The 26,580-nt window shown below is 38.9% G+C and overlaps 1 protein-coding gene across 1 annotated transcript in view; it reads left to right on the plus strand.

Moving 5' to 3' along the window:
- The first annotated feature begins 858 nt into the window (after positions 1 to 858).
- BIRC6 (baculoviral IAP repeat containing 6) overlaps positions 859 to 26,580 on the plus strand; it is a 209,564-nt gene continuing 183,842 nt past the window's right edge. Inside the window, exon 1 of the mRNA XM_052649517.1 lies at positions 859 to 1,183. Within this exon, the coding sequence (XP_052505477.1) occupies positions 859 to 1,183 (325 nt within the window). The remainder of the gene's footprint in view (positions 1,184 to 26,580) is intronic.

Raw genomic sequence — 26,580 nt, forward strand, 5'->3', positions numbered from 1 at the left:
CGTACAACATTAAAGTATATTAAGTTTAGCATTCAGGTTACTAGTTTGTTTTCCCTACCAACAAGATGGGGGTCCTGATTTGCAGTAGAAGCCTACTCACAGGAACCTTTAATGGAAAAGTTTGGTCCAAATGGGTCTTCAGAGAGAAAAATCTTCGAAATGATAGCTTTTACAGTTTCAGCTTGTTTTGAGGCTTAAAAAAATGTTTTGGAAGGACACCCCCAGCTACATTTAGACTGGTCCTTTGGTTTAACAATAAATTTGGGAACGGGTGGGGCGTTGTAATACGCGTGGGTTTGGGGAGGTCGGTCGGTTTCTCCAAATCCAGACTAGAAGTTTTTCAGATTGCTGAGCAGAGGCCCAGACAGGAGGTCTCCTTTGGGCCACAGCCAAACAGCTGCACCGCGCGTGCTGAGAACCGTCCAGGCAAAGGTGGAACCGCAGCAAGGGGCCTCAAGGCGTCTCAGCCAAGTCGCACCGTCCGGGGTCCCCGCCTAGCGGAAATACACATCCCAAACCCCTACTCTCCACCCACCCACCCCGCCCTGGTCCGGATTAGGGGTGCTGGGCGGAGTCCAGGCCGCGGCCACTCCCCGGGCTCGGAAAAAAAACTGGGACGTTGCGGACACAGAGCTGGCTGGACCAGCGGCGCGTGGCACGCGCTCTCCCTCCCGCGCATGCTCCGGCCGGCCGCCTCCCGGTCCCATCCCGGGTCCCGCCTCTCCCTCTCCCTCTCCCCCTCCCCCGCCAGCCTCCCTCCAAGCTTGGCCCCTCCGGGCGCGCGGCCGACGTCCCAGTTGCGTGCCGGCGCCTGACTTCACTTCCGGCTAACGCGCTCTGCTTGCCCCCTGGCCCCGGATGGTGACTGGTGGTGGTGCTGCACCTCCCGGGACTGTCACTGAGCCGCTTCCCAGTGTGATTGTGCTGAGCGCAGGCCGGAAGATGGCGGCTGCGGCTGCGGCGGCCTCTGGCCCGGGCTGCTCCTCGGCGGCGGGGGCGGGAGCGGCCGGGGTCTCCGAGTGGCTGGTGCTGCGGGACGGCTGCATGCGCTGCGACGCCGATGGGCTGCACAGCCTCTCCTACCACCCGGCGCTCAACGCCATCCTGGCCGTGACCAGTCGCGGGACCATCAAAGTCATCGACGGCACCTCAGGGGCCACCCTGCAGGCCTCGGCGCTCAGCGGTGAGTGTGCGGGAACGCCGGGCGGGGGCCGGGCCCGCTGCGGGAGGAGCCGGGCCCCGGGATGCCCGGGAAGGAAGCCGCCCAGCCCCGGGGCTCGGCCTCCGGAGGAGGGGAGCGGCGGAAGGCAGGGCTGGGGGCTCAGGCCTGGCTGTGAAGGGAGGCCGGGAAACTGATGGAGGAGGACCGTAGAAGTTGGATATTTCAGCGGCTGCAGCTGGGAAGGAAAGACGGGCGAGACGGGGAGTGGTGGGAGTTGCCTTTCGGCCTTTGAGCGTCCGGTGTGGGTTGGTCCTCTGGGAGACGTGAGGAGGCCTAAGACCTTGGCACCGGAGAAGCCCAGGCTCCGGGCTAGGTCCTGGAGAGGGTACAGTTTCTGTTAGATCAGAAAGCGAAAGGATTGCAGGGTTGGTCCGGACTTGGGAGGCCGGTGGCCGGAGGCTAGCGTCCGAGCCGGCATCCAAGCCCTCGCCTCTTGTGGAGAGAAGAGGATCCGCGTCTGTTCCTGGGACCCGCCAGGTGCTGGGATGTACGGCAAGCTTCGCGCCCAGCGTGGGGGTTGGGTGGGCCTGGAGTGGGGGCGGGGAGGGAAGTAGGAGGGCCGGCTGCCTGAACTGTTCCATCGACCACTTTAGGGCTCGGGCAGACGCCGTGGAAGACTGGCCCTTGTTCCCCCGCTCGGGGCTTCCGCCTTCTACCCCCCAGGGACGAGAAGCTCAGCACCTGCGGTGTGTGAGCTGTAGATTCCTTTGGGTTCGTAATGAAGTGAAACTTCCGGCGTTCTCTGCTGGTTTTACCACTGCGAGCCAAGAGTTGGGATAAGGGGGCATGTGTGAGGCTCAGCGGTGGAGGAGACCAGTTCTGGCTGCTGTAAACCTTGGTCCAGGGACGGAACTTTGAGTATGCGAGAGGTGAACGCTCTATGGGCTGTAGTAGAGTGTTTTGGAGTTGTCCTGGCAAGGTTAAGTTTGGGTGAATTGACATTTCATTTGCGGTTGAATTATAAGTGGCTTAATTTAGATGTTACAAATCGAGACTGAAAAGTTAGTATACGAGTTAGACTCCTGCACATAGTGTAATGTACATGACTGTCCGCATTTAGCCAAGTGGAAGTAGTTACGTGGTCTTACCAATTCACTTGTATTTTAACGGAGCCAAGTAAGGTGGTTATTCTGATTTACTGTTAGGCACTTAAGAGTAAATGGCAATTTAGGGATACAGAGTTAAAGGATTTAATTTTTGTTGATGTGAAGCTTTGTGAAAGAAATGGATTTGGATAGCTATAGAAAATAAATCTGAAACACATCTAAAGTATATCCAAGAGAAAGTTTGTATTGTAGCCTTATGATTTTTCTTTTCTTGGCTTAGGCAAAGTACAAAAGTGGTGTCCCAGATGTAGCAATGAGCATTCACTGCAACTTGGACATAACAGCTTGTCTCTCTGTATGGGAGGGTACTTCTCATTAATAGTTGGATTTCTTTCTTCTTAAACTCACTTAAATATATTTCACATCTGAAAAGGTATAAAGAACAATTGTGACAGATAACCATGTATTCCAGACTCAATTAAAAAAATAAAACATTACAAACAGTGTTGAAGTTTTCTGTGTCCCTTTGCATTCCTCCTGTTCTCTCTTTTTATACGTCTTTATGTTTTTTAGTATATACCTTTATGTTTAAACAGTATCTATTGGTGTCTTTCATGATTTTAAACTTTGAATAAGTAGTATCATAGCGTATGTATTTGTATTTCTATAAAAAATCTTATTAACAAAAGTCTTAAAATGTTTTCAATAGAAAGAGGACTCTAAAGGGGTGTTTTTGTATCTGGAGGCCGTGTTTCAGAAAGGTTATATGTGCCAGAGTTAGGTATAAATGATTGGGGAAATTGGATGTAAATGAATGTGCCTGTTCATGAAAAGGGAAGAAAACAGTCACTCACGTGGTAGATTGCTAAAGGGGAGGGCTTTGGGTACATAATGAAAGTATAAAGGTAAATACATAAACTACAGCACTGATTTGAGATAACTTAGTTGAAGTAGGTTGGAACATTTAATCGGGAAGTATGGAAATGGATACAGCAGTGGATGGACATGCATTGAGAATTGAGTAGTATGTGGTTAGAATTATGTAGAAGAGTTTATGGCAAAAAATGGATTATAAAGCAGGTTTAAAAGTAACAATGGAAAAATTCAGAAATGTTTTCATATATGAGAAATGCGGTTGATTAATAATAATGATCAGAAGTAGTATAGGGTCCTGTATGTGTGTTGTCTTCAGATGATTGGCCAAGGAATGAGGGATTTTATGTTTTGCCTTGAAAATGCAAGTACTTGGTAGGTTTGGTTTTATTGATGAATAGAGGGTGACAGTTCTGTCACTAGAATGGGGAGAAGGTGCCATTAGTAACCATGGTCCTAACATGACCCATCTTTCCAGTTCATGGGCAGTGAGGAAAGACATCTTTGGGTAAGGGGATATGGAGTGATGTAGTCATATAGAGCTTTATTGGGTGATAGTGTAGTCTTATGGACAGGTTGAGTTTATGGGGTCATGGGTAGCCTGTTGGTGTAGATTGGAAATCGAAAAATGGGAGCAGGGCTTGTATGTGTATGTATTCACTTGTATGGCAGTGATGGTGAATTTTTTATTTTTTAATCAATTAATTTTAATTGGAGGCTAATTACTTTATAGTATTATGGTGGTTTTTGCAATACATCAACATGAATCAGCCATGGGTGTACATGTGTTCCCCATCCTGAACCCCCCTCCCACCCCCCTCCCCATCCTGTCCCTCAAGGTCATCCCAGTGCACCAGCCCTGAGCACCCTGTCTCTTGCATCGAACCTGAACCGGCGACCTGTTTCATGTGTGATAATATACATGTTTCAGTGCTATTATCTCAAATCATCCCACCCTCACCTTCTCCCACAGAGTCCAAAAGTCTGTTCTTTACATCTTGTGTCTCTTCTGCTGTCTCGCATATAGGGTCATCGTTACCATCTTTCTAAATTCCATATATATGTGTTGATATACTGTATTGGTGTTTTTCTTTCTGACCGACTTCTCTCTGTATAATAGGCTCCAGTTTCAATGATGGTGAATTTTTAACTACCACTGTTGACTACTGTATATCTTCAAACTATGTGTCTCTCACATAAAATATTTATAAATATGCTTTTCATTAGACTAAGAGTCATCAGTATATACTTAGGCAAGTATTTGCTCCTTGTTAGTGTTTTCAAAAGCGTGTTAGTTGCTCAGTCGTGTCTGACTCTTTGCAACCCCATGGACCGTAGCCCACCAGACCCCTCCGTCCATGGAATTCTCCAGGCAAGAATATGGAAGAGGGTGGCCATTTCCTTCTCCAGGGGTTCTTCCCAAACCAGGGTTAAGATTTCTGAATGTGGCTTTCAGTTACCTCCATGATCTGGCTTTTACCTGTCTTTCTAGTCTTGTCTCACCATTTTGTTCTGTGAAACTGGTTCATTTAATTTTTTTCCCCAACTGTAGTAATTTTATTCCTTCTTGGAATTCACCAATTCTCTCCAGAAAATTAGATGAATCTTACCCTTATTTCAGGACCTAGAGCATATCTGTAACTTCCTAATTCTTTTGCCTCGAAGTAATCCACTGAACCCCTAAACACATTGTCCTATTAATGCCTATTTTAGTAATTTGACAACTTAGCTGTTTGTGATATGTTTCCTGTTTTGAACTATTTAAATTTCATTTTATTTAATTGTGTGTGAATATAGATGTCTGTTTAACTATATTTCAAACTCCTTGTGGGAAGGAGCCTTGTCTACTTGTTTATATCTCCTCCACAGGACGCCTAGTACAGTATTTCAATAAATATTTTTGATTTGCTGTATGTATACTAATGAGTATGTTAAATGGATGTTTCTTTTTAACTGCTCAGTAAACACTTTTTTTGGATTTGGGTTTTTTTTCTGTCTTTCATAAGTAGATTTATTTATTTTTTTTTAAGGAATCGTTTCAGGTTCATAGTAAAACTGAGCAGAAAGTACAGAGTTCCCATATTACTCCTGCCTCCGTTCCCTTCATTGTCAACATCTGAGACACACTGGTCTGTTTGTTACAGTCAGTGAACCTGCATTAGTGCATCATTATCACCTAAAGTCCATAGTTTATGTTAGGGTTCACCCTTGTACATTCTGTGGCTTCTAACTATATATGGCATATTGTGGAATACAGTCTCATTAAAAAACCCTTACTCTGCCTATTCACCCCTCTCTCCTCTTCTCTGACAACTATTGATCTTTTTATTGTCTCCATAGTTTTGCCATTTCTAGAAAGTCATATAGTATGTAGCCTTTTCAGTATGGCTTCTTTCATGTAATAATAGGAATTTAAGTTTCTTTTATGTCTTTCTGTAGCTTGATAGGTTATTTCCAGTTAACACTGAATAATATATTACATTGTCTGGATATACCACAGTTTGTCCATTCACCTACTGAAGGATATCTTGGTTGCTTCCAGTTTGTGACAGTTATGAATAAAGCTGCTATAAATATCTGGGTCTAGGCATTTGTGTATGCAAAGGTTTTCAGTTCATTTGGGTAAATAACCAAGGATCATGACTGCTGGAGCCTATGGCAGGAGTACGTTTAGTTTTATAATAAATCATCGAACTGTCTTCTAAAGTGGCTGTACCATTTTGCATTTCCAGAAGCAGCAAATGAGAGTTCCTGTTGCTTTACATCTTCATCAGCATTTGATACTGTTAGTGTTTTGGATTGCTGCTTTTCTAATAGGTGTGTAGTGGTATCTCAGTGTTTTAATTTATAATTCCCTAATGACATAAGAGGTTGAATATGTTTTCATATGCTTATACATGGACTTTGGGTTATAAAAATCAAAATAACTCTACATACACAATTTGACTATGTAGAGTCATAGTAAAAAAACAAAACAAAACAAAACACTTGTTTTTTCTATTACTAGATATGTCCCTCTCTTTAACTAATGTCATTTAGCATAACAGGAAGGAGTAAGATCCTAGTTTCTGTTTTCTTTAGTGTTTCTTTTTTGGTTTCTCCATTTGCAAAATGGGAGTGGTAATTGTATTAATTGTGAAGATTAAGTGTAAATGCATGTAAAGTGCTTAGAATAGTGTTTACTGTTCAAAAATGTTTTTTATTTATTTGTAAATCTCTCTCTGTCTTTTTTTTAACTTAAACCATTTTGATATTCTGTTCAGTCTTTTGAACTTAACCCCAGATTTGAACTTCTTGGGAATTTTTTTTTGTGATTTACCATTTTTGTCTGGTATGGTGGCTTCCTGTTCAGAATTAGAACCCAGAGCTACCTGCTCCAAGAAGTCTTGGAATATAGAAAACTAATTAGGTTAGCTTGCAGAGACCTCAGGAAATAAATTTTATGGATGAAACTCATATTTATCACCTCTTTGTTGTTGTTCACTCAGTCGTGTCCGACTCTTTGTGACCCCGTGGACTGCAGCACGCCAGTCTTCCCATCTCCCGGAGTTGTCTCAAACTCATGTCCATTGAGTCCATGATGCCATCCAATCATCTCATCCTCTGTCATCCCCTTTTGCTCTTGCCCTCAATGCTTCGCAGCATCAGGGTCTTTACTAATGAGTTGGCTCTTCGTATCAGGTGACCAAAGTATTGAAGCTTCAGCATCAGTCCTTCCACTGAGTATTCAGGACTGATTTCCTTTAGGATGGACTGGTTGGATCTCCTTGTAGTCCAAGGGACTCTCAAGAGTCTTCTCCAACATGACAGTTCAAAAGCATCAATTCTTCGGCGCTCAGCCTTCTTTATAGTTCAACTCTCACATCCATACATGACTACTGGAAAAACCACAGGTTTGACTAGATGGACCTTTGTTGGCAAAGTAATGTCTTTGCTTTTTAATATGCTGTCTAGGTTGGTCATAGTTTTTCTTCCAAGGAGCAAGCATCTTTTAATTTCATGGCTGCAGTCACCATCTGCAGTGATTTTGGAGACCAAGAAAATAAAGTCTGTCACGGTTTCCATTATTTCCCATTTGCCATGAAGTGATGGGACTGGATGCCATGATCTTAGTTTTTTGAATGTTAAGTTTTAAGCCAGCTTTTTTATTTTCCTCTTTCACCTTCATCAAGAGGCTCTTTAGTTCCTCATTGCTTTCTGTCATAAGGGTGGTGTCATCTGCATATCTGAGGTTATTGATATTTCTCCCGGCAATCTTGATTCCAGCTTGTGCTTCATCCAGCCTGGCATTTCTCATGATATACTCGGCATATAAGATAAATAAGCAGGGTGACAGTATACAGCCTTGATGTAGTCCTTTCCTGATTTTGAATCATTGTTCCATGTCTGGTTCTAACTGTTGCTTTTAGACCTGCATACAGGTTTTGCAGAAATATTTTTTTTTTTACTACTTCTGGATTTGGTATGCGTTAATTTGGGTGAAATGCAGCATCTTCCTGTAGATCTCAGTTTTTGGAAATTGTAAATGATACAAATCATTTCCTATTTCCTGATTAATTTGGGTACATGAAGCTTTCCTAGTCTCAGTTATAAACATGTTACAGAGTTGGGACTACAGCAGCCCTACAAGATAGTTGTCTTCTGGATGCATCTGAGTTCCTTGCATGTTAAGTTGCCTCAGTCATGTCTGACCCTTTGTGACCCCATGGACTGTAGCCCACCAGGCTCCTCTGTGCACGGGACTCTCCAGGCAAGACTACTGGAGTGGGTTGCCATGCCCTCCTCCAGGGGATCTTCCTGACCCAGGAACAAACTCAGGTCTCTTAAGTCTCCTGCATTGGTAGGTGGGCTCTTTATACTAGCGCCATCTTGGAAGCCCATCTGAGTTCTTTATAAAAATTTAATTCAGCAAATATCTTTGTGGCCTATGACTATGTACTTGTCTCTGTTTCAGTTGACTGACTTTAGTAATACTACCTGATGACATATGTCAAAGATTTGATGTTCTATTAGCAAAACATTTTCTATAATTAGAGTGAATTAATATTCATGTTTGTTTGCTTTGTTTTTTTTTTTGCCTCAATGCACAGCTTGTGGGATCTTAGTTCCTTGCCCAGGGATCAAACTCACACTCTCTGCGTTGGAAGCACTGAATCTTAACCACTGGATCACCAGGGAAGTCCCATGAATTAATAGTCTTAAAAAAGATTTTTCTGCGTTTTCAGTATCCTCTATATTTACCCAAATTTTTACATTTGCCTCCCACATTTTCCTAACTGTTCAACGTGCAAAGATGGTTTTGCTCTAAGAAAGAATTTATTGTAGTCTTTAAAAAAAAGTAGTTTTAGACTTATTAATCAGAGGCAGTGTAAGAGATCAATTTCTGGAGCTAAATAGTTTGAGCTTTAGTCTTGGTTCTGTTTGATCTTGAAGTTCATCAATAAAATGAGCATTAAAATGTTATCTGCCTCATAAGATGGCTGTGAGAATTGAAGTGAGCTAATATAGTTAAACATGCAGAACAGTGCCTGATACACGGCAGTGGTCACTCATTAAGTTGTGTCTGACTCTTTTTGACCCTGTGAACTGTAGTAGCCTGCCAGGTCGTCCATGGGATTTTCTAGGCAAGAATACTGGAGTGGGTTGCCATTTCCTCCTCTGGGGTATATAGTATGTGCTCTGTAAATGCTCTTGTAGCAGTGGCCATTTGAAAGTTTGCTGATGTCATAGATGTTTTTATTACAGGGATTCTGTTGAAATTGCAGCATTTCTTTTCTTCCAGTTTTTCACATATGTGGAAATGGGACCAGTGAAATCTGAGAGATATAAATATTAATAGAGTAATAATTTTGTATTACAAGAGAGATAAATTATGTAAGTTAATTGATTTTGGACTTAAAATTGTCAAAAGAGGCTGGTGATTTCATACATTGTTGAACATGTGGTAGGCATGGGGCCACAAAATAAGGCAGCCTTTTTACTTTTGAATACATGCTTGGTGATATTTTCAGGTAAGCCATTTTAGTGTAAGTACTCTTAATAAAATATAGATGTGCAGATTATGTGAGTATAGAGAAGGGAGTTTCTTCAATGTGAGGGGAATAGAGAAGGCTTCTCAAAGGATGGTCAGTTTGGGAAGATGAGATAGTGGGAGGGATATCCTAGGCTAAGGTACTTGCTTATACAGAGACAATTAGGTCTTTAAAAGCATATTAAATTCAGGAAAGTTTGGAGGGGAAGAGGAGTTGGGGGTTGGATGGTTAAGAGTTGAAGCTGAGAGATTGTCAAAGACAAGATCATAATATGTTTTGCTAAGAACTTTGGACTTGATGTCAATGGTAGGCAGCCTTTATAAGTTAAGACACAATCAGATTTGTGTTGAAGAAAGATTCCAAGCTAACGCTCAGGTGTGAAAAGTGGTGAGAGCGGCAATGAAGTTAGTTTGAGAGGTAGGAACAGTATAATTTGGTGAATGTAGGGATGAAGGGAATTGACAAGGTGGCAATTCCTCAGACTTAGGTTTCTACTTTGGATGACTGGGTGAATGAATTAACCTGAATAGCAGTACAAGAAGGTATGGTGGTGAGTAGCATTTGTTGGCATATGCTGAGGAGCAAGGGGGACATAGTGATTTCAGTTGTGTTAATTTTGAGGTTCTTGAAGGACATCCCGGAAGAGATGGCCAGGAGCCATTTGAAAATTCAACTTGAAGATTTGGAAATAAATGAAGCAGGAAGACTTGGGAATACAGGTTTGGAAGACATTGACATTTATAGAGGAAGCCTAGTCTATGGTTAAGTATATTGGCTCCGGAGCCAGATTGAGTTTCAGTTTGTGATTCATCACTTATTAGCTGTACCCTAAAGGTAAATGCTTAACCTCCCTCTGCACTTAATAATTAGTACCCAACTCATTTGGTTGTTGGAAAGATGTTAAGTAAATTGATAGATGTAGATATTATTTGACCCACCATAAGCACTCAATAAATGCTACTTTTTGTATTGGTGTTTTTAATTGCATCATTCATTTCAACAAGTGTTTGCCATATGGGGATAATAAGATGAATTTTAAATCCACTGTTTCCCCAATTTTGGAAAGCTGTCTAGAAGAGGTGACAGGTCAGCTGAGACTTGAAAGAAATGAAGTTGGCTAGGTAGAGGAAGTCGCATGAGCAGAAGTAGGTGCATGAAGCCGGTACTATTTGTTATAAGCAGTTTAGTGTTACAGTGCAAAGCATGAGGAAGGGAGTGGTGGGATAGACTGAGGATCTTGGACTTGGTCCACCTTGGTCCTGTGGAAGCTATGGTTTCCATACTCCTAAGTACAAGAACTCCTGGTTTTTGGTAAAAAATGTAGGGCCCTATTATGATAGGTATGTTTTTAGCATTAATTGAGAAAATACAGCAAAAAAATGCTACTTTTAAGTAGTTTTTATTGTAGGTGTCTCATCTGTGTAATTTGAAAAATACTACAACACACGTACTTTGAACTTTCCTCATTGCTGGCTTAGCCTTGAAGTTTTTTTATAGGGGAAACAAATCAATTAACAGTCTTCTGCCTGTACTCCAGCTTCAGAAATTTTGTTGTTATTATCTTCTTGGTCTTTCTGTCTTTGTGGGCTTGTTTAATGCCCTCTTTAATTATTTCCTGTCTTTCCAGTGGGATTGTGGGAGGAAGCGGAAGTAAATTGTATGTATTATGTCCTTGTTTAACTGGAAATCTGTAGTTACAACCGTACGTAAGTTGTTGAACATTTGGAAATCTATCCTTAGGAATGTTCTCTATAACTATAGATGGAATGTAAACGATAATAGATTTATGTAAAGTGAGGGGAAAAAAAAGTGAAAGTGAAGTCGCTTAGTTTTGTGTCTGACTCTTTGTGACCCCATGGACTGTAGCCTAATAGGATCCTGCGTCCATGGGATTTTCCAGGCAAGAGTACTGGAGTGGGTTGCTATTGCCTTCTCCAGGGGATCCTCCCAACCCAGGGTTTGAAACCGGGTCTCCCGCATTGTAGCCAGATGCTTTACTGCCTGAGCCACCAGGGAAGTTCACACTGTGCAGGAGTATATAAAAATAGTGGGAAGGTGGGTGGGAAGTACCTCTCTGATACGTGCACTGTACTGCTCAGTCTCAAGCAAAAGGTGCATTTGGCAAGACACTTCCCTGGGTTACCATCTCTAAAATGGGCTAGTAATTCTTGCCCAGGCTACATTATTATGTGATATGATAATGAATGTAGACATTCTTTGTAAGTTGAACTTCATATGTGAGGGATACAACAGTGTTAGCCAAACTCTTCCGGGATAGAGAGGAGAAACAAAAAGGATAAATTAATCGCTACATAAAGTTAATTGTTTGTGACAAGGGCAGTGCTCCTAAAAGAAATAATTGTGGTCTAGTTTGAGTATGTTAAATCAGGGATGTGTTTTTAGAGGAGATAAATATTATGTTTACTTTTTACAGGAATTAATAGAAATATTGGGGCAAATGGAAGTGTCTTCTTTGAGATTTATTGTAGGCACCAGGAATTTAAATCTTTATGATTTGTTTCTGTGCTTTTACTTTGATTTATGAAGTTGAAGAGAGACAAGGAAGGCTGGGAAGATAGTACAGGGCAGTGGTTCTCAGCCTTGGTTGCTCCTTAGAGTCATCAGGAGAGTTTTTAAAGACATACTCTGCTAGGGTTCTAGTATTCTAACTTAAGTGACCTGGAGTGGAGCCCAAGGTCAATTAAACTTTTATTATTTTAATTTTTAAAGCTTTCTCAGTGATTCTAATGTGCAGGCCAGGTTTAGCGGTTTTAACTTCACCTAGAACCCTAAATGAGCAAATGTATTTCATATGCCTGGAATAAATGAGAGATTATATTTGAATTGAATAGTATTCTGTTGTTTAGTCACTGTGTCTGACTCTTTTGTGACCCCATGACTGTAGCTTGCCAGGCTCCCCTGTCCATGGGATTTCCCAGGAAAGAATACTGGAGTGGGTTGCCATTTTCTTTTCTAGGGGATCTTCCCAACCGAGGAATCAAACCTGTATCCCCTGCATTGAATTCTTTACCATTGAGCCACCAGGGCAGCCTGAATAGTATTTATTCTGTTTAGCCTTAATTTTTTTTGTAAGAAACACTTCCCAAGTTAGTTTCTTTGCTAATAAAACCTACCCCACAGTAAATTAAATTATAAATGAAATTCGCTTGTAAGCAGGACTGTACCAAGGGCCAAATTCATGTTGCTCTCTTTTGTCCTTTTCTGATGTAATGCATTTTTGTTTGATTTTTTTTTTTTTTTTAATCAGTTAAGTGCTGTGATACTTTTCACCAAAATGCTACTGCAGCAGGGACAGTTACCTCATACTGGGAGTATGAGAGGAGGGGGTGAAAAGCAGCTGTAGAGGGCAGAAATGGCTGGGATTATCTACCAGATCAGGTGTTTCATGCCTAAAATGCCTTTGTTTTATGTTGTATTAAGAAAAAAGCTAACTTCTAGAATGTTACATTTTATCTTATTAGAGCTTAGTGGGTTTTTAAAAATATATAATTTTATTAAATTATATGGCTTTGCTGGGTCTTCGTTGTTGGGTGGGCTTTTCTCTGGCTGTGGTGAGCAGAGGCCACTGGTTGGGGCCTGTGGTCTTCACATTGCGGTGGCTTCTCTTGTAGAGCACGGACTCTGGGGAATGCAGGCTTCAGTAGTTGTGACGCTTGTGTGCAGTAGTTGTGGCGCACAGGCTTAGTTGCTCTGGCATGTGGGATCTTGTGGGACCAGGGTTTGAACTTGTGTCTCCAGCATTGGCAGGTGGATTCCTTACCACTGAGCCACCAGGGAAGCCCTAGAGCTTAGTTTTAATATGTTAAAAAGTTCTTCAAAACTATGGAAAATGATTCATTTATTCAAAAACATTTACTGTGTGTCAAAAATTTATTGTTTGTCAACAAAGTCCTTTCCTAGAGCTCTGGTTTAGTGAAAAGAGGTATATTACACATACATGCAGGTGATGGTAGACACTATAAGAAGTCAAAACTGATATGAGATGGTGGTGGGTGAATTTGTACTGTGTGGTCTCGGGGGGAGTCTCTCTGAGACGGCCCTTGAGCAGATCCTAGTAATGTGAGAGAGCAGCAAGGCAGGTATCCAGGGGAAGTTTCTGTTGGCTTGTTACTGTAGTATGGGAAAACAGCTGGATGGATTTTCATCATATTTGGATGGAATTTGACTTGCACTGATTTAAAATGTAGATTCAATGAGGAGTGATGAGACTGGTGTGATTACTAGCCTCAGAGAAAGGTGCCATCTCTGTTAAACAAAATAATTTCAAATATGAGCTCCAAATAGAAATTCACAAGGGTACATGTTCCAATTGTAGAATTGTATTGATTTGTAGCTGAGTTGCTTCTCACATGGGCAACTTTGTGTAGCAACTGGAATTTATGTACAGATGATAAAGGGTTTTTATGCAATATCAGATAGGGAAATTAGTCCCCAAATTTTATTTAATTATAGCCAGGTCAAAATCCTGAAGGAAGAATGTGACCTATATATTGTAGACTGGTTGAGAGATTTAACTGTGACAAATTTTCATATATATTGTTCAATTTGTCATAGTTAATTGAATGAAACATATGAAAAGGGCCCCACAGTTTCTTGCAGGGAGTAGTAGTAAGTCCTTAATGATTGAGTCCCATCCATGGAAAGTTTTCAGTGGTGATTATGTTCTCAAAACTTTCTCAGTTGATGTCAGGTAACTTAAGATTTTTTAAAATAAGTGGTCTGGTGACTGTTTTGGATAAAGTGAATAGAGAGAATTGGAACTTTAAATTCTGTATCTTTCAGAGAACCTCTTCCATGTTTAGGTAGATGTTGATTTTCCAGCCTGGAAAAATACTATCCCTGCTTTGTATTTTATCCATTTGCTACTTTTCCTTATGGCCTAGTCACTGAACTTTCCCAGATTTTCTTTGCCCCAGGTTCTCTTTTATAGGAATACTCATTTGACTGAATAATACAGTGTATTAGCAACTTTTATTAAATGATTTTATTTTCAGTAACTTTAATAATATTTTAAAAGCTTTATAAGAGCTGAACTTTAATTTTGGGGTTCCTTGGTGGCTCTGTATAAAGAATCCGCCTGCCAGTGCAGGAGATGTGGGTGTGATCTCTGGGTTGGGAAGGTCCCCTGGAGAAGGAATGGCACCCACTCCAGTATTCTTGCCTGGAGAATCCCATGGATGAGACATCTGGTGAGCTACAGTCCATAGGCTTGCAAAAAAGTCAGACACGACTTAGTGACTAAACAACAACAACAAAACGTGAAATTTGTACCCTTTTTTATTGACTTTGAATTATGTTTGTGTGTTATGGTATAAACTATTTTAAGCATTGAACTCTGGTGATATCTCAGTGGACATGGACTTCTACAGTGTGTAGTTTCTGTTGGCAAAGATAATATATTTCTGATAATACTTTTCCAGGTTTTGAAGAGATACACATGATTAGTGCACTGATAAAGAGTTGACTGTTTCTTAATGTGGGTGTTAAGGTAACTAAAAAACCCCACAATTTCCTTCCTTTAAAAATTTCCATTTTAAAAATGACTTACCTTATAGGCCGTCAGATGTTGTTTAGTCACTAGTTGTGTCTGATTCTTTTGGGAACCCATGGACTGTAGCCTGCCAGGCTTCTCTCTTCGTGGGATTTCCAAGGCAAGAATACTGGAGTGGGTTGCCATGCCCTTCTCCAGGGCATCTTCCCAACTCAGGGATCAAACCCAGGTCTCCTGCATTGGCAGGTGGATTCTTCACCCCTGAGCCACCTGGGGAAAGAGAAGCGCCTCTATGATTTCATTACCTAGAGATGGCTAGTCTCAGCATTTTGGTGTGCAGCAAGTTCTTTTTGCCTTTTTCTATTATTTGATGTATTTTTATTGTAAGATATGTTATGAACTGTTTCCCCCCTTTACTTTGTTAAAATTGTACTTTCCTGTGTTTTTATTGTATAATTTAAAAATAAATTTTGACTAATGATTATAGTAAATGGACTTTTATGTGTGTGTACTAGTAATACATGCATGGATTCATGTAACCATCACCGCAGTCAGGATACAGAGCAGTTTCAACACCTGAAAGAGTTCTCTGTGGTATTTCCTTTGGCATCCCTTTGTAGTCAGCCTCCTCCCCACCCCTGAACTTTTGGCAATCACTGATCTGTTCTCTCTGCTGTTTTGTCTTTTCTAGAATGTCATGGAAATGGAACCCTTTAGTATGTAACTTTTTGATACTGACTTGTGCATAACGTAATGTCTTTGAAAGTCAGGTTGTTGCACGTATCTATCTGTAGGTCGTTCCTTTTCATTGCTAAGTATTCCATCATATGAATGTCTCGCCATATTTAGTCAGTTACTCTTGGGAGGACATGTTTTTGGTAATTATGAATAGAACTATTATAAACATCTAAGTACAGGTTTTCGTGTGAATGAAGGCTTTATGTCTCCAGGGTAAATATGTAGAAGTGGGATTGCATGGCCATGTGGTGAATGTATATTTAACTTCATAAGAAACTGTCAAACTAGTATGGCTGTACCATTATGCATTGCCATTAGACATTTATGAATTATACTTGCTCTCCATCCTTGCTAGCACTTGGTATTGTTACAGAGTCAACACTGCTGCTGCTGCTGCTAAGTCACTTCAGTCGTGTCCGACTCTGTGCGATCCCATAGATGGCAGCCCACCAGGCTCCCCCGTCCCTGGGATTCTCCAGGCAAGAACACTGGAGTGGGTTGCCATTTCCTTCTCTGATGCATGAAAGTGAAAAGTGAAAGTGAAGTCGCTCAGTCGTGTCTGACTCTTTGCAACCCCATGGACTGCAGCCTACCAGGCTCCTCCCATGGGATTTTCCAGTACTGGAGTGGGGTGCCATTGCCTTCTCCACAGATTGATTGCAATCCTTATCAAAATCCCAGTCACTACTTTTGCAGAAATAGAAAAATCCATTCTAAAATTTGTATGGAATCTTGAGGGACCCCAAATAGCTAGTGTTATTGAAAAAAAAATGCTGGAGGACTTACACTTCCTGATTTCGAAATTTTTTACTATGATGCTATAGTAATCAAAACAGTGTGGTTGTGGTTTGGAATAATGAGTACAGAAGTACCCCTTGTATAAGTGGTCAAATAATTCTTGGAATGAAGGTCAAGACCATTCTCTTCAAAAAAGAGTGCTGAGAAAACTGGATATCCATATGCAAAAGAATGAAGTTCTACCCTTATACAACCATATTACACCATAGACAAATATTTTCAAAACACCACATACAAAAATTAACTCAAAATGAATCAAAGATTTAAACGTAAGAGCTCCAGCTGTTAAGCTCTTAGAAGAAAACAAAGTGTTCTTGGATATGACACCAAAGGCACAGGCATCTGGTGAATGAATAGACAAATTGGATTTCATCAAAATGAAAAACTTTTGTACATTGAAGGACACTGTCAACAGAGTAAAATGTCAGAACCCAGAAAGGGAGAAAATACCTGCAAATCAAATATCCAGAGATAGAGCCAGAAATATTTAGGCAATTATAGAAAACTACAACTCAACAAACAGCAAAAAACAAATAGCCCTGTTAGAGAATGAGCAAAGGATTTAAATAGACATTTCTCCAGAGAAGATAAACAGATGACCAACAACCACATGAAAAGATGCTCAGCATAATTAATCATTGGGGAGATGCAGATCAAAACCATAATGAGGTATCACTTCACACCCATTAGGATGGTTATCTTTGAAAAAGCAGAGTAAGTGTTGGCAAGGTTGTAGAGAGATTGGAACCTTTTTGCTGTGTTGGTGGGAATATAAAATGGTGCAGCCGCTGAAGAAAACAGTATGCAGTCCTACATATAATTTAAAATAACCTTATGAACGTGCGTTTCCACATCTGAGTAATACAGTTCTTCAGATAGTTAAAAATTACTGTATGAACTCCAATTCCACATTTGAATATTGGGTATAAAGAGTTAAAAGCAGAATCTTGAAGAAATATTTGTGTGCTATGTTCACAGTGACATTATTCCCAGCCACCCAAGTGTAGAAGCCACCCAAGTGTCCATCAGTGGATGAATGTATAGACAAAACATGGTGTATGTATATAATGAACTATTAGCCTTGAGAAGGGAGGAAATTCTGACACATAGTGCAACATGGATGAACCTGGAAGATGTTATGGTCAGTGAAGAAAGAGTAGTGACTCAGGTTCTATGGGGACGGAAGTGAAGATTTAGTGTCAGTGATTATAAAGTTTCAGTTTTGCAAGATGAAAAGAGGTCTGTGGATGGATAGTGGTAATAGTTGCAAGGCATTATGAATGCACTTAATGCCACCGAGCTGTACACTTAATGGTTAAATGGCACGTTTCTTGTAATGTATAAATTTACAACTTAAGAAACATTAAAAAAAATCAAATGGTCCTGTTTATACAGGTCTGTCTCTGGATTCTGTCCTGTTCCATAGATCTATGTTGTTATCTCTTTGCCTGTAGCACACATTCTTGTGGTACTGTAAATTTTGTAGCAGGTCTCAAAGTCATATAATGTGATTTGTCCAACTTTATTCTTTATTGAAATTGTTCTGGCTACTCAGGTTCCTTTGCCTTTTCAGATTATTTGGGATTCAGTTTATCTCTCAAAAATGCTGTTGGGTTTTTTGTTTTAACTCATTATTTTGTATTGGAGTATAGCTGTTGAACAGTGTTGTGACAGTTGGACTCAGGTGCATAGCAAAGGACCCAGCCATGCAGACACATAGATCCATTCTCCCCCAAACTCCCTTCCCATCCAGGCTGCCACGCAACATGGTGCAGAGTTCCATGTGCTGTACAGTAGGTCCTTGATGGCTATCCGTTTTAAACATTCCTGCTGGGATTTTGATTGAAGTAAGTGTTAATCGCTCAGTTGTGCCCGACTCTTTGTGACCCCATGGACTGCAGCCCACCAGGCTCCTCTGTCCATGAGATTTTCCAGGCAAGGATACTGGAGTGGGTTGCCATTTGCGTTAAATCTATAGAGCAGTTTGGGAACTGTTCATGTCTTTGCTATGTTGAGTCTATGGCCATGGTTTTATTTAGATCTTTTTTGATTTCTTTCACTGATCAGATGTACTTGTTAGCATACATATTCTCTTTACCTTTTGTTTGATATATATTTTAAGTATTTTATATTTTTAGAGCTCTTGTAAACTAACTGTTAATTTTTTGGGTAAACTTTGTTTTCAGATTGATCATTGCTCATAGATGTAAAATTGATTGATTTTCATGTATTTGTTCAGTGTAGCCTTGCTAAACTTTCTAGTTCTTGCAGTTTTTGTTTTGATTTTTATTTATTTTTTAAAATTTATTTATTTATGGCTGTGCTGGGTCTTCATTGCTGCATGCCAGCTTTCTCTAGTTGCAGTGAGCAGGGCTGTTCGTTGCGGTGCACAGGCATCTCGTTGTGATGATTCCTCTTGTCGCGGAGCACAGGCCCTAGGCTCACGGGCTTTAGTTGCTCTGCGGCATGTGAAATCTTCACAGAGCAGGATCCCCTGCATTGGCAGGCAACTTCCTATCCACTGTACCACCAGGGAAGTCCTTGTTTGTTTTTTTTTAGATTCTTTGGAATTTTCTGCATACATAATCATGTTATCAGTGAATAGGGGCTGTTTGATTTCTTCCTGATGTGTCTGGCCCTTCATATCTTACTGCAGTGGCTAGATCTTCCATTAAGATATTAGATAGAACGGTTGGGAGCGTAATATCCTTGTCCTATTCCTGATCTTAGGGGAAAGCCTTCAGTCTTAGCATTAAGTGTTTGATAGTGGTAGACTCTGTAGCTGTCCTTTATCAGATTGAGGAAATTGCCTTTTAACTTGCTGAGGGCTTTTTTTTTTTTTTTTAAATCATGGAAATATGTTGTATTTTGCCAGATGCATCTACTGATTTGACTGTGGTTTTTCTTCTTTAAGAAATTATCGTGGTAGCTTACATTGATTGATTTTTGAATACTGAACCAGTTTTGCATTCCTGGGAAAACGCTGTTTGGTCCTGGTGTATTGCTGAACTCCATTTGCTTTTATTTAGTTGAGGATTTTTGCACAGTTTCCATAAGGGATAATGGTATGTAGTTTCTTTTTTTGTCCTTTTTCTAGTTTTTGATATCAGGTTAATTTAGGCTTCTTAAAAGGGGTTTGGAAGTGTTCCTCTTTTTCTGTTTCCTGAAAAAGATTGTGTAGAATTGGTGTTACTTTTTAAATTCCCCAGTGAAATCAGGTAAGCTTGGAGATTTCTTTGAAAAGTTTTAAACTAGGAATTCACTTTCTTTAATTCAGATTATCTGTTTCATTTTGAATAATTTGGTAGTTTGTGGTTTTTATGGAATTTCACCTTTATTTTCTAATTTATCCATATTGATCTGTTTATATTATTCCTCAGTTATCTTTTTAACATTTGTAGTGTCAGATTTAAATATTCTGACAACACAAGTTGTCACATTTATGTACATAGAGTTGTTCATAGTATTCTTTTATTTATCATTTGATGTCTGCAGGCTCTGTAGGCTAGCTCCTCTTTCATTTGGTGGTGTTGGTAATTTATATCTTCCTTTATTCTTTGGCGCTCTTGCTAGAGCTTTATCAATTTCATCGATCTTTTCAAAGAACTCATTTTTGCTTATATCGATTTTTCAGTATTGTTTTTCTAGTTTTACTTTTGCATTGACTTCCACTATTAACCTTTATTATTTCTTACCTTTTCTTTGTTTTGGATTTGTTCTTCTGGTTTTTTTAAGTAGAAGCTTAGGTTATTGATTTAAGGCCTTTTCCCCCAGTCCAATATAAACATTCAAGTCCTATAAGTTTTACTGTAATCACTGTTTTAGCTTCAGATGACTTATTTTGATACTATGTTTTCATTCTTTTTTGGATGTGGAGAGCTGTGCTACAGCTTGAGGGATCTCAGTGTTCCCCAGCCAGGGAACAGCAGTGATAGTGCCATATCCCGAACACTAGACCATCAGGGAACTCCCTCATTTTCATTCTTTTAAAAATATTTTCTGAGTTACTTTAGACTTCATTGACCTAAGAATTGCTTAGGAGTATGTTGTTTAATTTACAAGTATTTAGAGGTTTCCCATTATGTTTCAGTTACTGATTTCTACTTAAATCCATTGTGGTCATTTTGTTTGTGGTCAAACAAAAACATAGTTCTTGTTTGTTTCATTGAAGTATAGTTGTTTCACAATGTTGTGTTAATTTCTGCTTCTGTTGTTGTTCCGTCTCTAATTCATGTCTGACTGTTCGTGACCCCATGCACTGCAGTGTGCCAGGCTTCCCTGTCTATCACTGTCTCCTGGAGTTTACTCAAACTCATGTCCATTGAGTCAGTGATACCTTCCAACCATCTCATCCTCTGTTGTCCCCTTCTCTTGCCCACAGTCTTTGCCAGCATCCGACTTTTCCAGCGAGTTGACTCTTCACATCAGGTGGTCTCAAAGTATTGGAGCTTCAGTTTCAGCATCAGTCCTTCCAGTGAATATTCAGAGTTGATTTCCTTTAGAATTGTCTTGTTGCCTTGCAGTCCAAGGGACTCTCAAGAGCCTTCTCCAAAACCACAGGTCAAAAGCATTGATTTTCTTTGGTGCTCAGCCTTCTTTATGGTCTAACTCTCACATCTGTACATGACAACTGGAAAAACCATAGCTTTGACTATATGGACCCTTGTTGGCAAGGTGTTGTATCTGCTTTTTAATACACTGTCTAGGTTTGTCACAGCTTTCCTTCCAAGGAGCAGGTGTCTTTTGATTTCATGGCTTCAGTCATTGTCTGCAATAATTTTGGAGCCCAAGAAAATAAAATCTGTCACTATTTCTACTTTTCTCCCATCTATTTGCCATTAAACGATGGGACTGGATGCCATGATCTTAGTTTTTTGAATGTTGAGTTTTAAGCTAGCTTTTTCACTCTCTCCTCTTTCACCTTAATCAAGAGGCTCTTTAGTTTCTCTTGCTTTTTGCCATTAAAATGCCAAAAAATGGCACTTTTTTTGCCATTAGAGTTCCATAAAAGCAAAGTTTCTCTTTGCTTTTTGTGTGCGTATCTGAGGTTGCTGATATTTTTCCCCAGAATCTTGATTCCAGCTTGTGATTCATCCAGCCCAGCATCTTGCGTGATGTACTCTGCATGTAAGTTAAATAAACAGGGTGACAGTATACACCTTGACATACTCCTTTCCCAATTTTGAACTAGTCCATTGTTTCACGTCTGGTTCTAACTGTCACTTCTTGTCCTGCGTACAGGCTTCTCGGGAGACAGGTAAGGTGGTCTGGTAAGTGATTCGCTTATACATATGTATGCATTCTTTTCTTTTATATTCTTTCCCATTAGGACCTTGTTGTCTATCCATTCTGTATATAATAGCTAACATCTGCTACCTTGCTCTGTCATCAACCCCTTGCTCTGTCCCTGTCCCAACCCCGTCCCCCTTGGCAACCACAAGTCTGTTCTCTGTCCGTGAGTCTCTCTCTCTTTTGCACTTAGGTTCATTTCTGTCACATTTTAGATTACACATGTAAGTGATATCACATAGCATCTTGTCTTTCTCTTTCTGACTTCACTTAGTATGATCATCTCTAGTTGCACCCTTGGTTGCTGCAAATGACGTTGTTTGTTCTTTTTAATTGTTAAGTAATAGTCCATTATATATATATGTATCACATGCTCTTTATCCATTCATCTGTTGATAGACATTTAGGTTGTTTCCTTGTTTTGGCTACTATGAATAGTGCTGCTTGGAACATTGGGATGCATGTATCTTCTTGAATAAGAATTTTGTCTGGATATATGCCCAGGACTGGGGTTGCTTGATCATAGAGTAATTCTCCTTTTAGTTTTCTAAGGAACCTTCATACTGTTTTCCATAGTGGCTGTACCAACTTAAATTGCCACCAGCGGTGAGGTGGGTTCCCTTTTGCCCATGCCCTCTCCAGCATTTCTTGTTTGTAGACTTATTTATTTATTTTTTAAACTTCCTCTTTTTTTTTTTTTTTAAGATTTTTTAAGATTTTATATATTTGGCTGCATGGTTCCTTGATCAGGGATTGAACCCATGCCCCCTGCATTGGAAGTGTGGAGTCTTATTAACCACTGGACCACCAGGGAATTCCTGTAGACTTTTTAATGATGGCCGTTCTGATCCGTGTGAGTTGGTATCTTACTGTAGTTTTGATCTGCATTTTTTTCAATAATTAGTGATGTTGAACATCTTTTTTATGTGCTTATTGGCCATCTGTATTTCTTTTGAGAAATGTCTGTTAAGGTCTTTTGCCCATTTTTGGATTGGGTTGTTTGTTTTTTGTTGTTGCCTTGTATATGAGCTGTTGGTATGTTTTGGAGATTTAGGCCTTGTTGATTGCATCATTTGAAAATATTTTCTCCTAGTCCGTAGGCTGTCTTTTTGTTTTGTTTATGGTTTCCTTTGCTGTGGAAAAGCTTATAAGTTTGATTATGTCCCACTTTTTATTTTTGCTTTTATTTCTGTTGCTTTGGGAGACTGACTGAAGAAAACATTGGCATGATTTATTTATGTCGGAGTATGTTTTGCCTATGATCTCTCTTTTTATATTTAAGTATTTAAGCCATTTTGAGTTTGTTTTTGTGTATAGTGTGAGGCTGTGTTCTAACTTCATTGATTTACATGCGATTGTCCAGTTTTCCCAATACCACTTGCTAAAGAGACCGTCTTTTTCCTATTGTATATTCTTACCTCCTTTGTCGAAGATTAATTGACCAGAGATATGTAGGTTTATTTCTGGGCTCTCAGAGAACATACTTTTATTTCTTTTATATTAAGGTCTGTTTTATGATCCAGGATACAATATATCTTGATTGATTTTCAATGTGCTCTTGAATGTGCATTCTACTGTTGATAGGTGGCATATTTTAAAAATGTCATTGGTTGATGGTGTTCAGTTTCTCTATATCTATGTTCGTTTTCTGTCCACTAGTTCTATCAGTTATTGAAAGTTGCAGTCTTCAGCTGTAATTACGGATGTCTGTTTCTCCTTTCAGTTCTTGTTAATTTTTGCTGAATGTATTTTTAAGTTCTGTTAGGTGTGTGTATATATTTAGGATTGCTTCATGAATTGACTCTTTATCATGTAATGTCCTCATTTATCCCTGGTGATTTTCTTTGTTCTGATCTTTGTCTCATCTAAATGTGACGATTCCGTGTTTCTTTGATTAACATTTACGTGATATATCTTTTTCCATTTTTTTACCCTTTTAGAATGATAAAAGTTTCTTTGCATGTGTGTTTTAAATTCCAGTTTGTCTTTTCATTGGCGTACTTAGGCCATTTTTGATTAATGAATAGTTGAAGTTTGGTTTAGATGCTCCATTTTATTATTTGTTTCCTCTTTTTTTCTCTTTCTGCTTTTTTGGCTTGATTTTTTTTTTTTTAACCTTATCTGTTGCTTTTGTGTGTTTTCATAGTTACTTGAAGGATTGCAATATATATTTTCCTCAGTCTATTTAGAATCAGTATTTTACCAGTTTAAGTGGAATGTAGAAACAATACCACCCTATTGTATCCTCCTCTTTTAAGTTATAATTGACTTATTTATTATATATATGTGACATTGAAGAGTATCAGACATTGTAGGAATTTTTGCTTTCAGTTACCAAATACATTTAAAAGACTGAGTTGGAGAATTATCACTTATATTTACCCAGATATTTACCATTTCTGTAGCTCTTCCCTCATTCTTGATACTCTGTTTCTGAAATAATTTCCCTTTTCTTTGATGAACTTCTTTTTGTGATTCTTTCTGAGCAGGTTTGCTGGCAAAATTTCTACTTAGTGTTCCCTCATCTGAGAATGTCTTTATTTCACCTTCATTCTTGATGGATTTTTTTTTTTTGTTGAATAGAATTTCTTTTTTGCAGTACTTTAAAAATTGTTCAATTCCAAGTAAAGTCCATGATTTTAAAATGATAAACGTGCTTTTATTGTAGCTATTACTTACCTGTATGTAACATATCCTCTGGTTGCTTTCAAGATTTTTCTTTGTTAGTTTTAGTTTTAAGTTTCAGCAGCTTTTTGTGTCTGGCTGTGAATGTTTAACTTATTATTTTTGTGAAATTTCTCCTGCTCCCAAAGTAAATCTGTACTAATGCAAGTCATTAGTGTCAGTCAGGAATCTGCAAACTATGGCCTGCCACCTGCCTGTCTCCTGATTTTATAAATAAATGCTACTAGAACACATCTACATCCATTTATTTACTAAAATCAAGTAAATAAATGTTTCTTTTGTTGAGTAATTGTGAGAAAAGACCTTAAATACTATTTGATCTTTTTATAAGAAGTTAGCTGATAATCTGGTATAGTTGGAGGAAATTTGAGTGTTTCTTATGAGGCCTTAAATACTATTGATCTTTTTATAGGAAGTTTGCTTATATCTGGTATAGCTGGAAGAAATTTGAGTGTTTCTTCTGTTAATTTTTCTGCTTGAATTTCTTTTTAAACTTTATCAGTGTAGGGTTCAAAGTAATTTTACAGTTGTCTTCTAACAAGGTACAACATGTGGTATAGAATGTGTCTAAGAGTTTTTCCCTTCTATTTAAAAACTGAAAAATGACTTCTTAGCTGATTTTCCTCAAAAACTTAAAACATTAGTTGAACATGGCTCTTCTTTCTTTGAGAAATTTATTTTCAGACATTTTAAACTCATAGGGCAAATAAACTATAAATTTCTGTTTATTTTAAAGGTAGCCTTGGAAGTTTAAATATAGGTTATAAGTTTTTTTTATTAATGTTATTTGCAGCATTAAAATTTGTTGACAGTGTTCCATAGTAATACTTCCAAAACCATGAAACAAAGCAATATAAATAAAAGTATAATTTAACATATAATTTCATACAAGATTTTGAAAAGATATTTTCTTACTGAGAGCTCAGACATAGGTTTCTTAGTTTCTTCATCTCTTTTATGAACCTTTATGCACTTAAAATTGTTATTCTTATAACTGAAAATAAATGTTGATTTTTACCTCCCATTGTGAAACCTATCTTTTATTTATTTATTTTTTTTGCTGTACAAATACTCAGTTCTGGGTCACACTTTAGCACACATGGATTTCATTTTTTTCCCAAATTAGAGAATTTGTGTCCTTGGTCTTATTTTTTGTCAGGTAAAAAAGATTTGCTCGAATGTGTTAAGACAATGAAATGTTCTCTAAAACGTTCTTTGTTCATTGAAAGATATTTTTTCTTCACAGAAATCTAGAACTTGTTTAGGGGTAGAGGTAAATAAAATCTTGAGCATACTCTGCGACTACATTAACAGAGCTCTTTTTCTTGAAATAGAGTTCTCAGGCTGAGTAAAAGATTCAGAGAAAGAGTCTGTGGTGGGTTGTATAATCTTCCCTCAGAATTCATGTTCTCATGGGAACCTCAGATTGTGACCTTATTTAGAAACAGGGTCTTCGCAGGTGTAATTAGTTAAAAAGAGGTCATATGAGCTCAGAGAGCCTTTAGGGTAGGGTAGTATGACGGATAATCAGTTTACTGCCTTCTGCTGTGCAATGCAGCAAGTCACTGCTTACAAATGGCCTTTTGTACTCAGGTCACAATTACTGGGAATGGACTCATCTGAGTAAACATGGTCCTATTACATGCTCTGTGGGCCTGAAAGACTTCTGAAGTCATTGCCAATAAGGCTGTTTGGTCACTGTGCATTACTTTGAGTGCTAATATTATATAGTATAAGAAATATAAAAAAGTGTGTTTTTTTTTTTTGTCATGATCTATTGAATTCTGGGGTTGCATGGAAACCCAGTTGAAAACCCTGGTGTAGATTTTCACATTTTATACCTCTGTAAAAGTTTTAACAAAATAATGGTTTTTATAGTTCTTTACCTAATGACCTATCCTAAAACAAAACAGTTTGTAGTTTTTTTTTTTTTTTTTTAATTTTACAGTTATGTGTGGGAGGCATGGCGCATATGGGAAATCCCTGCCTTCTGCTGAATTTTCCTGTGAACCAGAAACCTCTATAAAAAAAGGAGTAGTCTGCTTTAAAATTTGAAACTATCTTTACAGGTTCCTACGTAATTTTACTCTGAGTTCCTATAATTTGTATGATTTCTTGTGGTTTTACCTAGAGATGAGAAGTGGTAGGTAAATATTCCTGTTTTATTGTATTGCAGAGATTATTTTTCTGTATGCTGACATACATTTCAAACCAATAGATCTGAGAATGAACTATAGAAATTCTATGAATTTTTCTTTGTTTTATGTAGATAATGAAAAAGTTTCGAATAGTTTTGTAATGCCTCCAAGATGAGAGAGCTATAATAATCTGAGATTAAGAAAACTGACCCTAATATTCATCGATTATAACATGTTTTATAGTTGT

This window comes from Budorcas taxicolor, chromosome 11 (assembly GCF_023091745.1).
Source record: "Budorcas taxicolor isolate Tak-1 chromosome 11, Takin1.1, whole genome shotgun sequence".
NCBI classification, from domain to species: Eukaryota; Metazoa; Chordata; class Mammalia; order Artiodactyla; family Bovidae; genus Budorcas; species Budorcas taxicolor.